This window comes from Uranotaenia lowii, chromosome 1 (genome assembly GCF_029784155.1).
Source record: "Uranotaenia lowii strain MFRU-FL chromosome 1, ASM2978415v1, whole genome shotgun sequence".
Taxonomy (NCBI): Eukaryota; Metazoa; Arthropoda; class Insecta; order Diptera; family Culicidae; genus Uranotaenia; species Uranotaenia lowii.
In genome coordinates this window covers 84315293-84332464 of record NC_073691.1, presented here as the reverse complement: position 1 = coordinate 84332464, position 17172 = coordinate 84315293, and the positions used below count along the sequence as shown (strand labels likewise).

The following is a 17172-nucleotide window of genomic DNA, read 5'->3' as shown; positions in this document are numbered from 1 at the left end:
TATCGTCGCACACATCCGGAACTATGCAGTGCTGAAATATGTTAAAAAAAAATTTTATTTCTGAATGAAACTGTTCTGGCATCCCTGACGTCGCTGCATCTGAACAGACCTAACGGCCACGCTACGAACTGTCAAACCAGAAAACGGTTAGAAGTGAAAATTTACGACGAACCAAGAAAGACAAGTGACGCTCTGCGTATATTTTATAAATTAACGATAGTTTTAGTTGTTAAAGTTGTTTGTGCCATTCGTGAGTACCCTTTTTAAATTGTTGTGAACCTTTGACTAAATCTAACTTTTTGTAATATTTAGCGCACATCGGTAAAAACCCGATCTAAGGCTGATACCACGCACAGTCGAGCATTCCTTTCAAAAGGGACGATATAGGTTAGATTTTCTTTTATTGGTATCAGAATTATTTGTAATAATGCGCATTTTCTCGAACTCTAGGCCAGAAATCTATGCTCTCGATTATAACTTGGCATCAAAACACGGAAACTCCTCTTGTACTAAAGGAGACAAATGTAAGAAACAAAAAATCCTATGTAAAACTATTTGCCCTAATAAACTCATTGTTTTTTAGCTTTGAGCTGCTCCTGCTCCTGCTCCTGCTTCCAACTAGAGCTGCTGCGAGAACCTTTAGTGAATTATATTCCAACATCCTCAAAGATTTTCGAAAACCCTAAAGATTTCGAGATGGTCAATTCGGAAGAGGAAATTGATTGCCAAGATGGATTCGACTGTGATGGGATGCAACAGACCTAATTCGTGTGGAACGAGAGAATGGTGTCGTGCGATAATTGTTTAGGCTCGGTGGCATCTGAGTTGTGCGAATCAATCTCCCGGCGTAAAGGATCGCCCATGGAGAATGCACTAAATGCACATCACCTTCTGCAGACCCGTCAGAGTCCGTAAACACCGCCGATTTCAGCACACCCATTGTGCGATCAAAGGCTCCTCACTCCAGTTCAACGAGAATAGGAAGGGCTGAAGTTGAGAACGGAGCTAGGAAGAAATGTGCGGAATCCAACAAAGATTCGTCCGTGAGAAGTGCCGGCAAGTCTGTGAGATCTACTACATCCAGCGCCCGCATCCGGACCGAACTTGAGTTGGCCAGATTGGTAGCAGAAAAAGAAATTAAAAGTCGTCGGATGAGAGAGGAAATGCGTTTCCTGGAAGAGGAGAGAGAGCCTTGCGAGAAAAGGAACGGGTTATCCGGTTAGAGGAGCTTGCTTCTGAGGAATCCTTCTTAAAGAAGAAGCACCAGCTGGAAGAGAAATTAGTCGAAGAGTCGGGATCCGGAAAATGTTTCCGAATCAGCGCCAAGTGGAAGTCAAAAGGCTGAGGAAATGTTGCGCAATCAGCTGGAGGAAAATAATAACGATCCGGAAGAGGTGTTTCCTCGGATAGTCGAACCGGGTAATCCGAATTCAGTTCATTCCGAACCTAGAAGTCACTCGGCACGAATCCGTGTGCCCAATTATGAACCTGATTCCTGAAGTACCACCTCCAAAGCAACCCATGAATCCTTTCCCACAACCGGTAGCGTTTGCCAACCTGAATATTGGTCCCGTCTGCAGAACAAGTGTTGGCTCGACAAGTCTGGCCCAGGAAGAAACTACCTGTGTTTGCCGGAGAGCCTGAGGAGATGGCCAATATTTTTCCATAGTTACGAAACGTCCAATGCTGCCTGCGGTTTCTCAGACGTTGAGAATCTTGTCCGTCTTTAGAGGAAAGCCTGCGAGGGGCGGCTCGAGAAGCAGTGAGAACAAAATTGACATTTCCTGACAGCGTGCCGAAGATAATGGAAACACTGAAACGTTTTTATGGACGGCCCGAAATTCTTGTAAGGAAACATGCTGGCTAAAGTGCGCAAACTCGAATCGCCAAAATCTGAGCGTCTAGATAGCCTTATTAAGTTTGCCACAGCTGTACAGCACCTTTGTGACCAGCTAGAGGGCTGCAGGTCTACGAGCTCATTTATCGAATCCCGATTTGCTCAGCGAATTGGTTGAGAGGCTCCCTGCTCATCATCAGCTTGCTTGGGTGAGATATAAAAACGTTCCTTCCCCGAGCCAACGCTGAAGGAATTTGGCCAGTATATGGAGGAATTGGCCGAGGACGCCTGTGAGGTTACCACGCTTGTACCGCCGAAACCTGAGGCAGCGAAGTATGCAAAACCGTCGCAGAAGAAAGAGGGACATTTCCATGCTCACATTAACAGTAATGGAAACCAGGAAGAATATAGACAACGTAAGCCATGTCCAATCTGTGGTGGCATAGATCACCGGGTTCGGAACTGCTCGAAGTTCCAAGAACTAAATCTCGATTCAAGAAAGCGTGCAGTACGCCAGTGGAATTTGTGCGAAATGTGCCTGAATGAGCACGGTAATTGGAAGTGTAAATCAAGAATCCGATGTAACATCGAAGGCTGTAGAGTTCAGCACCATCCGTTGCTCCATGTTCCGGCGCAAGCCAAAAAGGGAGAAGCAACAGTCGTTAAATCTGTTTGTAATTCCCACAACGAATTCAGAAAAGCGTTTTTCTTTCGAATAGTTCCACTTACCCTGCACAACGGAAATCGCACTGTCGATACTTTTGGATTCTACGATGAAGGGTCATCACTGACCATAATGGAATCATCATTAGCACGCCGCCTAGGAATAGAGGGAAAAAGGCATCCGCTGGAACTACAGTGGACTTCCGGTGTAACCCGGAACGAAGATTCATCCAAGCTCATTAAATGCATGATCTCGAAGTTAGGAGATCCGAAACAACATTCTTTTACCGCACACACGGTTTCGAAACTTGAGCTACCGAAGCAAACCCTCTGCTACGACGAATTAGCTAATCGTTATGAACATCTGAAAGATATCCCAATCAGTTCAATTAACGATGCTCAGCCTGAAGTGCTTATTGGGTTAGATAACATTGACATTTTAACCCCAATCGAAAGTCGGCAAGGTCAACCTGGCGAACCTGTTGCCGTGAGATCATTGCTCGGATGGGCCATCTATGGGCCTAACGAGGCAGGAGATAGAAATGACAAGAACTCGGTCCGAGTTAACTTCCATCGCTGCGACGCAGATCAAGAACTTAACGACCTCATCCGACAACATTTCGTTCTGGAGGAACCCCAGAACCCGTTTGCGCCGATTCTTGAATCTGCCGAAGACAAGCGATGTAAAACGATCCTAGAGGAAACCACGGTGTTCCGTGACGGTGCATACGAAACTGGTTTGCTGTGGAAAGCAGATGAAGTGTGCTTCCCAGATAACCGGTACATGGCTGAGAGACGTCTGAAATGCCTAGAGAGCAAGCTGTCAAAAGACCCCGAACTCCAGGCCAACGTGCACCAACAAATACGAGATTATTTGACAAAAGGGTACGCCCATAAGGCGACCGAAGAAGAGTTGGCAGAAACTAGTGCTGAACGCGTCTGGTACCTCCCCCTGAATGTGGTGACGCACCCGAAGAAACCGAACAAAAGACGGCTAGTGTGGGACGCAGCGGCCTCAGTGAGTGGAGTTTCACTCAACAATCAACTATTAAAAGGTCCGGATTTACTGGTCCCCCTGCATTCAGTGATATGCAAGTTCCTTTGGTGGCGACGTAAAGGAAATGTTCCACCAAATCCGAATAAGAGCAGCAGACAAAAACTACCAACGATTCCTGTTTCGATTCGACGCAACACAACCGCCCGACGTGTATATTATGGACGTCGCGACGTTCGGAGCGACGTGCTCGCCCTGTTCGGCGATCTACGTGTTGCACAAAATAGCGGACGAGTGTCGGGAGGATTTCCCGAAAGCTACTACAGCTATCAAGGAGAAAACGTATATGGACGATTATTTCGATAGTGCCCCCACTTCTGAGGAAGCAGCTGATCGAGCGATTCAGGTGAAAGGAGCCCTTGCTCGGGCCGGATTCACCATGAGAAATTGGGTTAGCAACGATGAATCGGTGCTACAAGCAGTCGGAGAGAATTCGGAACAGAAATCGCTCTCACTTATCAGTGACATAGGAGGCGATAACATCGAGAGGGTCCTTGGACTGGAGTGGAACCCACGGCAGGATTGTTTCCAATTTCCTACCAGCCTACGTGGTGAGCTGGCGCCGTATGTTTGCGGCGAACGACGACCGACTAAGAGAATGGCTCTTCGATGTATTATGAGTCTTTTCGACCCATTGGGTCTTCTGTCCCCGTATACAATCCACGGGAAGATGCTGTTCCAAGATCTTTGGAGATGCGGCATACAATGGGATGACGACATTCCGGATGAAGCTTTCGAGAAATGGGTCCGATGGACAAAGCTTCTCCAAGAAATCAACAACCTTCAGATCCCCAGGTGCTACTGTGGTGGAGATCATGCTGGAGGGTACGAAACATTGCAGCTACATGTGTTCACCGATGCCAGTGAACTGGACTACGAAGCGTTGACACCCAACCACTTTTTGGGTAACTCCACGGGAGATCAGGACCCTATGCGTGATCCAATCAGTCTCAGCCAAGCACTGCAAAGCAGTTACCTTCGTTCGCAGTATTTAGCTGATGCTACATGGGACAGATGGCTGAAGGAATACTTTCCTAATATGAACAAGCGGTCCAAGTGGTTCGAAGATGTGGTGTCGGTTAAACTTGGAGACCTGGTATATATTGCGGAAGGCAGTCGGCGTACCTGGATCCGAGGAAGGATCGTGGAGCTAATCCCGAACAAGGATGGAAGGATCAGACGTGTTGCAGTACAAACGACATCTGGACGACTCGAGAGACCGGTGGCGAAGCTGGCCGTTATGGAGATAGGTAACGGTGAATCCGAGCAAGGTGATACGGAGGCCGTTCCGGATTCACGGGGTGGAGAATGTTCTGGCATCCCTGACGTCGCTGCATCTGAACAGACCTAACGGCCACGCTACGAACTGTCAAACCAGAAAACGATTCCAATGTTTACATTGAAAGAGTGTGGATGCTCGTTTTTTCAATTTGGATTTTTGGCTATTTTAAACTGTTGTATTGTCATTATTATTAAGAAGAACTGTGATAATTTTAGCGATAAATTCACAAGTATACCTTCTGTGATAAATAAGTGACCGTACTAAGATGAGTGGCGAGGATGCTGCTCCAGACGGAGCAGCATCAGTACTTAACCTCAATCAACCGATACTAAATCCAGGACAAGAAAGGATGGAAGAAGACATGGAAACAACCAGCAGAGGAAAGGATCACGTCGACGCAGCAAGTAGAAAAATATTTAAAAACTACAATTACCAAAATGGGGATTGCCGTCCGTATCGCGTAATAGTAGAGAACACAGATGTAGAAAAACGAAAAGTTGTTAACAGATTACAAATAGGAATAATGCTACACCAAAATGGTTTTGACAAATGTATCGATGATATCAGGAAGACAGCTAGAAATAAAGTAACAGTGTACGTAGGAAATATTAAAGATGCCAACAGATTGGCAAATTGCCAGAATCTAAATCTACAGGGATTCAAATCTTATATTCCAAAACAATTCGTCACGGTGACAGGAGTTATTTCTGGTATACCACTTGAAATGAAAGACGAAGAAGTTAAACACTTTATCAAGGCCAAAGCAGAAATAGATTCCGTTTTTCGAATGCATCGCTATAAAGACAAGAAAAAGGAACCCACATATAAAATGGGTGTAGTTTTCCGTACTAATACTTTGCCAAATGACATCAGTATATATTCTGTGATACACAAAGTCCAACCGTACATTAGAAAACCGATAATCTGTTTTAAATGTCTTCGTTATAACCACTTGTCCAAAAATTGTAAAGCGTTGATTGAAAAATGTATGTCATGTGCTGTAGAACACTCGACAGAAAATTCTTGTAACGTTTTAAAATGTTTGTACTGTCCAAATTCTAATCATAAGACGACTGACAGAGTGTGTCCTAGATGGAAGAAAGAAAACGACTTACAAGCAATAATGGCCAAGAAATGCATGACTTATCAGGAGGCAAGGCAGTATTACGAGGTTCCAACTGAAAATATGTTTGACGTTTTGAGGACTACAGAGGATTTTCCAACAATTGCAGAATCATACTCCAGAGTTGCAGCAAAGATAGTAGATATAAAGATACCCAGCTCTTGGAATTTTTCATATAAATCCTAACAGACATTCTTTCTACAAACATCAGCACCACCTGCTGACGGAAAAGGTCAACATTTCTCACAAATTGTGTTTGAAGATCCGAGCGTGCAGATCATGATGCACTCTGATATGTTTTCAATCAATTTAAAATTATTCAAAATGCACTCTGAAGTAATTTGATTAAATTTTGCAGAAACAAATGCTACTGACTCAGTAAAATTGAGATAACCGCATTCAGATTCATCGATTGAATTGAAAAACTTAAACTTAAACAGTTAAAATAAGAATGAAAACATTAACGTTCACAATGTTTTTATTTTGATTATTGAAATCAACAATGAATGAAAAAGTGAATAAAGAAAATAATAATTGAGGAATATTTAACTATGTATAATTTAAGAACATAGTGAAATATTGAATTTCAAGCCAGCCTCAGTGATTTTAATTTTTGATTCCCTCAATGTGATAACATCCCTACGGTTAAATCAGAGGAATCGAAATTAAAACATCTTAGGAGGTTTTAAACTCTGAGACCAGTTCAAAATTCATCTTTCAACTATTTTTAGTTACTAGCTAGAGAAGATTTTTCATTTTCACCTGAGATGTACCGCTACCTTCATTTACTCTGTTAATTTTGTAGACAGAACTAAATTTAGCTAAATGGCCTGCAAGGAAATCCAATACTCAAAGTGCTGTATGATAGAAACAGCTGGATCAACTTATAAAACTGTGGATTTTTACTTTACCTTAAGTGTCGTGTTAAATTTTGAAGAATATTATTTTATTATTAGTTTTGCAAATTTTGAGTCTTCTTCAAATTTAAACAATCAGGCTGATATATATATTTTTTTTGAAAAATTTGGATATTGTGCAATCTTTTGCTGTCACAAAAAGCGGTTAGCGTGTAGAAAAATAAAGAAAACTGATTTAAATAGGTACTGATTTAAAATATGGCAGAAATGTACCAATCCACTGATCTAAAGTTTGCAGTCCCTTTTTGTGCGCTGCTCATAAAATAATCCACACCCTCATTTCTGACACTAAAGATTTTTGAGTGCAAAAATTAGTTATTGTTAATGGGACTTTTGATTGCTGTGCTTTAAAACTCTCAATTGAGTACATGTGTCCCACAGTGTGATAAAAAATGCTTTACATAGCTTTACATGAGTTTTTTCTGCTAACAGTGTTCACTGTGTTTTAGTTGCATTTCTGCCGTCATATTTGACGGTGGCGCTTATTTTTTTTGTCTCCCGGTTTTCATAAGAGTTGGGAATCTTTATATAAACTATTTTTGGTTGCAGCTAGCGGGCGTAATTTTCCACAACAACTCCAACCAAAGCGCAGTGAGTGGAGTTCAAACGACAAGAGAAATAGATCTAAAAAAGAAAATAAAGAACCAAACAAACTTAATGTAGAAACAGATAGTGTACCAGGAGTGGCCAGTATTTTGGGATTAAATCAAAATGAATTCGCCAAAAAACGTAAAATGGAAGAAGAAAAAGAGGAAACAAGAGGCATAGGGATGTTCAATAAGTATAAAACAGGAGAGCTAGAGAGGTTTAAAAAGGAAATTGAGGAAACAATTAAAAAACAATCACAAGAAGAACTGAAACAAATAATTTCAACAATTAGCATGAAATTAGAAACTATTATGAAACCACATGGCACAAAAGGAGGAGAAATATCAGCTTGCATCTTGGGTGAATTAAATAAAATGCTAGGATCTGCAGGAGATAAATAATTTTCACCGGCGAATTCAAGGTGTTACAGGCAAATATTCAAAGTTTATATCGAAACAAAAACGAACTGACACACGAACTGTATACCCAAAATTATGATGCAGCATTGCTTTCGGAAATCTGGGTCAAACCAGAACAGATTTCTACTTTACGATGGAATATTCAAGGCTACCATCGACATCTGGCACCCCGTGCTGACGGGTATGGAGGAGTAGCAATATTCTTGAAGGAGGAATTTAAATTTGACAACATTCAATTACAAACAACAGACGATTTTGAAACACTCGGAATATTCATACCTAAATTAGATCTGGCTCTAGTAGTCGTCTATGTGAACCCAAGAATATCAAACGATAATTTAGAAACAGCCATAACAACACTCTTTAACGAAACAGCTAGATTCGGTAAAGTAGTAGTAGGAGGTGACTTTAACAGTCATAATGTAATATGGGGATGCCAAGAGTCAAACGGTAAAGGGACAATTGTACATGATGCCATAATAGGAGCTAATTTATTACTATTGAACAATGGAGCTGTAACTTACATTCCTCCAGTTTCCAATCAAAGATCTAGTGCTATAGATTTAACATTGTGTTCTCTTAATTTATTTAATGTGGTTCAATGGAAAGTTGTTGATAAAAATTTCGGAGGAAGTGGACACCTATTTATTGAGATCTGTCTGGATTTAAGGATAAACCGTAAACAAAAATACTACTACGATAAACAAAAAATATCGGAGGAAATGGCACAGGTTGAGCACTGGGAATTCGAAGACTTGAAAGATCTGTCTAAACTTTCCCAAAATATAACTAAAAAACACAAAAAAATAAGCAAACATACACCAAAATATTACTGGAGCTCGGAGTTGTCACAGCTCTATGAACAAAAACAAAACGCACTACGTAGTTACAATCAATGCTGTAGTAGTGAAAACCTAGTTTTTTGGAAAAGATCTTCTGCTATTTTCTTGAAATCCAAACTTGAACACATTAAAAACAAAATGATAGAACTCTCCAGCTCCATTGATCCTAGAAATTCACATGAAAATTGGAAACTCGTTAGACGATTAAAATTCCTCCCTGTTACCAACCCTAAAAACAATTCTATAAACACCAGCAAGGATATGGCTTCACAGTTTCTCACCAGCAACTTTGGCCCATCAAATTACAGAGAACCTCTCTCGCCAGCAAACAATACAAGAACATCCATATTAACCTATCGACATTGGAAAAACTTCATAAGAAACAAATCCCCAACATCATCACCAGGTACAGACTATATAAACTATAATGCATTAAAAAATTTAGATCTACAATCAGTTACAAAAATAATAGAATTGCTAAACGGAATGTGGCAAAAAGCAACTCTAGACGATCACCTAAAGGAAATAAAAATTATCCCTATATTAAAGCCCAACAAACCACCGAATGAAATAAGTTCCAGCCGACCTATAGCGCTTTTACCAACCGTTGTAAAAATATTAAATGCAGCAGTATTAGTAGACATCCAACAAACGTGTGAAAAGAACAATGTCATCCCAGATCTATCTTTTGGTTTTCGCAAAGGTATGTCTACTGAGCATTGTATTACGTATGCAACAAACCTAATCAAAGCAGCACGAAGAGCCAACTATACCACAATTGGTGTCTTCTTTGATTTTTCAAATGCTTTTAACACAGTCGACATTGATAAATTATACAATATCATGATACAAAATGGTTTCAACGAAGATACATGCACATGGATCTACAACTTTTTAAACAACCGGAAAACCCTCATTCACACCGATCAAGGAATTGTCAGCCAAACTATTTGTACTGGAGTACCACAGGGCGATGTTATGTCACCTGTTTTATTCAATATTTACACAGCTTCTTTGCATAATACAAACCTCGACCCAGATATAACAACTTTACAGTTTGCAGATGATTTTTTAAAAATTGTCAAAGCAAAATCTTTAGAAAAGGCCATTAACAAGATGCAATCTGAAATAAACCGATTTATGGCAAAAGCTACGGAGTTAGGATTACGTCTTAATAGCTCAAAAACAAAGGCAATGCTATTTAAAGAAAGTGATAAACAACTCCACTGAAGAATGGGAGGAGAAACCCTAGAAACAGTGAGGAGCTACAAATATTTAGGTATAACACTTGATCAGGCACTCAGATACGGTATACATGTTAAAATGCTGAAACAAAATGTGCTGGACAGACAAAACATGCTAAAAATAATCAGTGGTATAAGATATGGTGGCACACCAAGAGTGATGATGCTGTACCATAGAGCTTTGTACGGGAATTATTTGAATTACGGCGCAGTAATCTATGGAGGAACAGCTAAGAAATATTGTGACATGTTAGAAGTAACGAATAGACAATGTCTGAGAATTGCTACAGGATGTACTAAAACTACACCAATTAACACATTAGCAGCAATAGCTGGAGAAGAACCGCTGACATTCAAACGCACTTATTTAGCAAAAAAACGTATTGCCTTGCATATCCATCATAACGATCTAATTGCACAACAACTACACTCTTTAGATTTGGACAACGTTCAAAGTGAAGCAAAGTACACTTTTCTAGAAAGAATTTACATTAAAAACATACAAGAATTTCAAACGATATACACAGAAACAAAACCAGAAATAGAAATAAGAGTCGAGATAGAAGATCAAATGATAGGCTCAAGAATGAAAAAGAATGAAACATCTCCAATTGTTATGAAAAAACTGGCCCAAGAAATGATAAACAACCATTATAGTCACCGTGACCAATGGTACACTGATGCTTCTAAAAGTACGAACAAATGTGGCATTGGAATTTATGACGCTTCTTCCGATACAAAGATAAGCATTTCCTTAGTAAATAATGTTAACATTGCAACTGCAGAACTTTTAGCTATAAGAGTAGCTTTAGAACAAATACACAACGAAGAAGGAACTGGAGTTGTAATTTTCACCGATTCCCAGTCAGCCTGCAAAATTTTAAAAAGGGACATTATAAACAAAAAATTTGATCAATGTCACGCACGACATATGCTCACTAGCTACAACAAAAAATGTAAAAATCCAATGGATACCCTCACATGTCGGAATAGAGGGAAATGAACATGCAGACGTTCTAGCAAAACAAGGATTAGACGGACCAATATTACTCGAGAACAAACTGAGAACTTGATGATGCATACATGAGATACAAATCAGAATCACTCGAATCCACGAATTTATGGTACAGGAACATGGTGCACAATGAAAGTAAAGGAATCAAATTTTATGAACTACAATCAAATTTCTCTACCAAACCCTGGTATTGGGATATCGAACTAAGCAACATTCAAATTCGCACTTTGAATCGCTTACTAAGTGGCCATGACTATTCACCCTATTATTTAGGAGTGATGAAAATTCGAGACACAAAATTGTGCGAACTATGCAACACGAATTTTACCACCGAACATGCACTTCTCAAATGCATTCAATTCAATCATATAAGGAATCACTATGATTGGGATCGATATTCCAATCTGATCGAAATTATTCAAAATTTTGAAGTTACAAAACTAAAGGAAATCCTCAGTTTCCTAGAGAAAGCTCGCATGAAAATTTAGAAAAACAGAAAGTTTGATCGAAAATTATGGAAAAAAGGAGCATCCCTACGAAAAAACGAAAATCAACATATAAACAAGTAGTGGTGATATAGAGTATAAAACTCTCTGCCAATCAAACAGATCCATACATACATACATACAAACCAGAAGAAAACGGTTAGAAGTGAAAATTTACGACGAACCAAGAAAGACAAGTGACGCTCTGCGTATATTTTATAAATTAACGATAGTTTTAGTTGTTAAAGTTGTTTGTGCCATTCGTGAGTACCCTTTTTAAATTGTTGTGAACCTTTGACTAAATCTAACTTTTTGTAATATTTAGCGCACATCGGTAAAAACCCGATCTAAGGCTGATACCACGCACAGTCGAGCATTCCTTTCAAAAGGGACGATATAGGTTAGATTTTCTTTTATTGGTATCAGAATTATTTGTAATAATGCGCATTTTCTCGAACTCTAGGCCAGAAATCTATGCTCTCGATTATAACTTGGCATCAAAACACGGAAACTCCTCTTGTACTAAAGGAGACAAATGTAAGAAACAAAAAATCCTAAGAGGATAATAGTTATCCGGCAAATGAGCCATCCTGCAAATGTACTAAAAGTGTTTAGTACAGTGCGCAGCCAATTTAGTACAAGCCAATCGAATGTTTTTGTTGCGTATTGCTTTGCTCTTTTATTCGTAATAGTGAAATTTTGGGGTGTCCATTAAATCCGTAACAGCTGTTTTTCGGTACAGATTACTCTCGCGTAGTATACAGATTTCAGTGGAAACGTTTCGGATTCAAAACCGGAAGGTTCACACCAAACAGATGCTTTTAGGTAAGACCTGGGATCTGCCAAACACGTTTACTGACTTTTTCATCGCAAAACGTCCAGCCGTGCAGCATTATTTGGTAGAAAAGCTCGATCGGCTACGCGGACGCATCAGCGCAAGTTGGATTTGGCTACCTCATATTACCACGGTTTGCGCTAGCGGATGTAAGTGTCTTTTCCAGTGAATAAATAAGGTGTAAATTTTGTGAATAAACTCAATGATTCAAGCAGCAGAACAGTTACTTCCAATGAAGAAGCTATTGGTCTTTGCTTTGCTGGTTCTTCCGGCGGTTCTCCTAACGGCGGACAACGGTAAGTTTAGAGTTTTCATTGGAAGTTTTATCACTTTCACTTCGACGTGGCATTTCGTAACCATAATTTTGGGTTTTTCTATTTCTGGCAGGTTCCCGATTCATGGCCAATGCTACCGAGGACGAATTAGGCGAGGAATTGGATGTTGAACTTGAATCCGATGAGGCATCGATAACCCAAAACGAAGAACCGGAAACAGATGAACTAGAAACGACAAAATCACCAGATGCGGATACGTTCCTTCTATTTACAAGACCTCTCTATGTTACTGGAACTCAACTGGAATTGCCTGCCGGAAATCCTGTCGAATTCCTCGTTGGATTTGCCAATAAGGGAAGTGACGGTTTCATAGTAGAAAGCGTCGAAGCTTGCTTCCGGTATCCCATGGATTTCAACTACTTCATTTAAAACTTTTCGGCTATTGCCTACAACGCCAGCGGAAATCAGTTTTCCGAAGCCGTCTTCAATGAAATCGTTTCGATTATCGAAATCGATGAGGGTCTGAATGGGGAAACGTTCTTCCTGTACGTGTTCCTGGCGACTGTTGTAGTTTTGTTGCTGGTGCTCGGCCAACAATTCCTGGGATCGTATGGCAAGCGTAAACGCTCCCCAGCTGCCCGTTAAACTGTGGAAACCGGAACCACCAGTACCAAGGATGTGGACTATGAACGGATTCCACAAGAAACACTCGAGAGGATTCGTAAGTTTTTCTTGTTTTTTTTTTCTTATAGAAACGACTTTCTTTCTGGAACATATTTTGATAACCAACTTAAAAATCCTCAATAAACGAAAATAGGAAATCCTAATACATACTTAATTGTACTAACCGACTTGTTTCTTCCAGAAAAATCTCCCAAGGGCGGCAAAGTGTCGTCCCCGAAGCAAAGCCCACGGCAGCGGAAGGCAAAGCGAACTGTCGGTGCTGATGATTAGATCAACGGCTTGGAGAACTCATTGCTTTGAGAAGGGTTGCTATCGTTAACAAAGCATAAAAACAGAGACACAAATATGTAGAATGCCCATCACCATCATCAACACATGAAGCACAATCGGCGTGGAACAATAGTTCTGGCGTTATGTTCCGGAAAGTCGTTTGACAGAATAATTTAATGAATAATTTTGTATTTTGCGAAAGGTCACAGTATGCTAGATAACCGTTACGTCGAATAACCCTAAAGTCAAAACGGGACGAGCCAGATTATGTCCATTGGCAAACATTCAGCAAACAATAGCCAGTGTTTATATTTACATTATTTCATTTCGAGATTAAATGAGTGATGAGTCCGGTGCGTGACTGCACTCGTTTTTGTGAAGGACATTTATGAACGATTTAGTCAAAATGAGTTGAAAATATCGGAAACTTCCACATAAAACAACGTTGTAGTTTATTTTTGTTGTCATAACGTACCAATTGTCTCAATTTGCAATCATTTTGTTAAGGAAGATTTTTTTAATCTGTATAATCAGAACAAACATTGTGCTGATTTGAATGGATCGAAATTAGATGCGATTATAGAGAGGATTCGGTAAGTAAAATATTTCGATTTGAGGTTTAGCAAGAATAAAATTGTTGTATGTTTCCCTATTGTAGATAGTAGTAGAATGCTTATCCAATGCTTCATGCCAATGGATCTCGACTTCTAAGGTCTATCGCACTAGTTTGCCTGGGTTACCTAATCAGCTACACCTTGAAGACGATGCTCTCACTGACCTTTTTGTGATAGAAGGATGCAAACGAATAAAAGAGACGATATTGAATCCGGATGAAATCGTCAAATCCGCTCGCTGTTGAACTAAAGATGTAGCCATGGTTTACAAATAAAATACAAATAAGTTTACAAATAAAATAACAAAGTATAAAGAAATTGATACACTTGGCATACACATCCTTTAGAAGTGCACGACTTTAATAAACCTATTTGAAAAAAAAAATTATATATAATAAGTATATTTAAAAAAAGAAACATTCTAGGATCCAGCTTGTTTTGTTCGTTGTTTTTTAACATATTCAATGTCTTTACTACAGAGATAAACCGGTTATTTCATAATATGCATAACTATAGGTAATATATTTGTTCAGTTTTTTTAAGTCACACACATAAGTAACAAGTATTGAAGCTTGAAGTCTCCGGGAAAGCTGAAAAAAATTATTTTCCGAAAAAAAAATCTTTATAGATATATAAAAATGAATGTTTGTCTGTCTGTCTGATTGTTCTCTATAGACTCGAAAACTACTGTTCCGATCAACGTGAAGTTGGGTGTATGAGAGTATTCGGAGTAGGAGATGGTTTCAACAATACTTTCAAATCGCTTTGACTTAAATAAGCCCTTCCTTCCATACAAAAGTAACATACAATATGGCACACCGATACAATTTTTAAGCATATTCCATAAAATTCCGTATTTTAAATATATGGCTGCTTCTATCTTGTTATGTTATTTTTTTTTTTAATTTTCCTCTGAACTCAATAATATAGTCAAATTGGAAATTTCTAAAATTGTATGAAGCGGATATGTTTCAAGAAAGGTATTTTCGATTTCATCTAGCAGTCCAAAATTCCAAACACATCACATAAGTGGACGCCGCTAAACAAGAAACCTGGGATTTTCATCTCGGTTTTCATTTCAATAATCAAAAGGAAATCTAAAAATTTCTTTAAATAAGTTTAATTCGATTTTTTTCCTATTGGAATTTTATATTTATAGTTGAGATAGTAACTTAGACCGAACTGATTTTCTTTCGGCGTTATTCAGTTCCTAATTCAGCTTGGCATCAAACAATTTTCCAACAACACCGCTTCCTTTCCTAGTTTCCAAATTTGAGGACTGTTTTACCACCCTAAAATATAGAAAGTGGCAATGATAGCTGGTAGCTTTTTTGAAGTGATAGCAAAAAATGGACCACATCCAAGGATGACAACAGACTCTTGAAACAACTCTTGATATACGATGATTTTAGCCACTGAAGTTTTGTGCCAACTCGGGTCGGGAGATCGCACATTGGTTGTTACGGACATTGCTGCCACAAAGGCCAACCTGTAAATAGGTAAAGCAAATAAAACCAGGTAAATTCCAAACTTAAAACAATTTATCAAATTTAATATTTTAGCATTTTTATATTTTGTAACTGATATTTACAACTAATTCGTAACTAATAAACAACACATTTTTTTTTATGCATGAGATAATCAAAGCTTGGCACTAAAAGTTGCACAATTGTCGGTGTAAATAAGCAATTTTCATTTTGCTTTAAAAATTAAATTGAAATCTTACTGACAAATTCATTTGTGAATACATTGTAGTATGATCACTTAGTTTACACTTAGTTTTACATATTATCAAACATAACATAGCCTGTTTATAATAATTCGAATGTGTCACAAGTTTTGAACAAAAATCTGACAAAGATAACCGTTTTATGAAAAGTTGAATTAAATATTAATTAATCTAAAAATTACCACATGTACTGACTAGAACATTCTTCTCTATAGAAATAATATTTAAATAACTCACCTCTATCTCAGAAATGTTTAACATTGGGGGAACCTGAGCTATTGATGGGCTGGTACCGTAGTACCGAATAACTTCAGCAACTTAGCCTCAATTGAAATCTTCTGTGGTATTTGAGCTGAGCGTTTCGATGATGGTCTTTTTTGTCACTAGAAGAAAAAAAAAATATTTTAACAACGTAGAATAAATCGAGTAGAGTGATTCGTTTGCTTATGACTTTTGAATCAAAAGGGAATTAAAAAGAAGTAATTACCCCATTTGTTTTTAAACTATCCTCGGAGAACACAGAAAATGTACGTTAACAGATAAGGCATGGTTCTCTAAATATCTATTTAACAGCTTGTCATAGTTTTCTGTACACGGAACAGCATCGTAAATACATCACCCCGTTTCTTGGATCTTTATCATTTCATTGGTAACTTGCCGAACTTTCAGCGCCGTGCCGTGGCTCTTTGCGTTGCGCTTCTTCCCGCTAACTAGGGCTGGAATTGGAATATTCGTCATTTCATCCTTAATCACGGGTCGTCTTCCGGGTGGTTGAACCTGAAGCTGAACCTGAACCTAACTCACTCAAATTTCATCTTTCATGTTTCAGCTTTCAGAATTTAGGATTTCAGAAATTCGCAAGTGTTACAGTTGACCAGCTCAGGTGAGCCTGCATCGGAGCTGCAATACACTGCAAATCTATGCTTGGCACCGATTTTTTTGATGTGCTGTTCCCAATTTCCGACACTCCTGCCGAGCGGAGCATTTTGGCCTTCTTTGAACTCCCGGAACCATGTCATCTAACGGAAGTCATCTGGTTTCGGAACCGAATTGAATTCCGACTCGGAGCTGGCCCCGGGCAGAGCCTTCTTGGAAGTTTCGAACCCGGACGCATTGGCATCTCTTCATCATCATCGGTGTATTGAGGTTCATGCAGCAGGAACTTTCCGTGGTCGTGTTATAGGAAGGGTTTGTTGTTCGAGATTCTGTTTTCGGGTAGTTTTGCGATGATTGAATTTTGGAAGCTAGTTTAATCTTTAATGAATGCACCGCACCTTCTTGCTTCGCCGGTGCTGG

General features: G+C 39.1%; 1 protein-coding gene and 1 pseudogene across 1 annotated transcript; both read left to right on the top strand.

Moving 5' to 3' along the window:
• The first annotated feature begins 2102 nt into the window (after positions 1–2102).
• Positions 2103–4905, top strand: LOC129737573 (uncharacterized). The gene is made up of 2 exons (XM_055728732.1): positions 2103–3518; positions 3619–4905. Exons 1-2 carry the CDS (start codon positions 2103–2105, stop codon positions 4903–4905), a joined length of 2703 nt encoding a protein of 900 aa, XP_055584707.1.
• A 7127-nt stretch (positions 4906–12032) lies between these two features.
• On the top strand, positions 12033–17112 carry LOC129739556 (translocon-associated protein subunit alpha-like; annotated as a pseudogene).
• Positions 17113–17172: the final 60 nt, after the last annotated feature.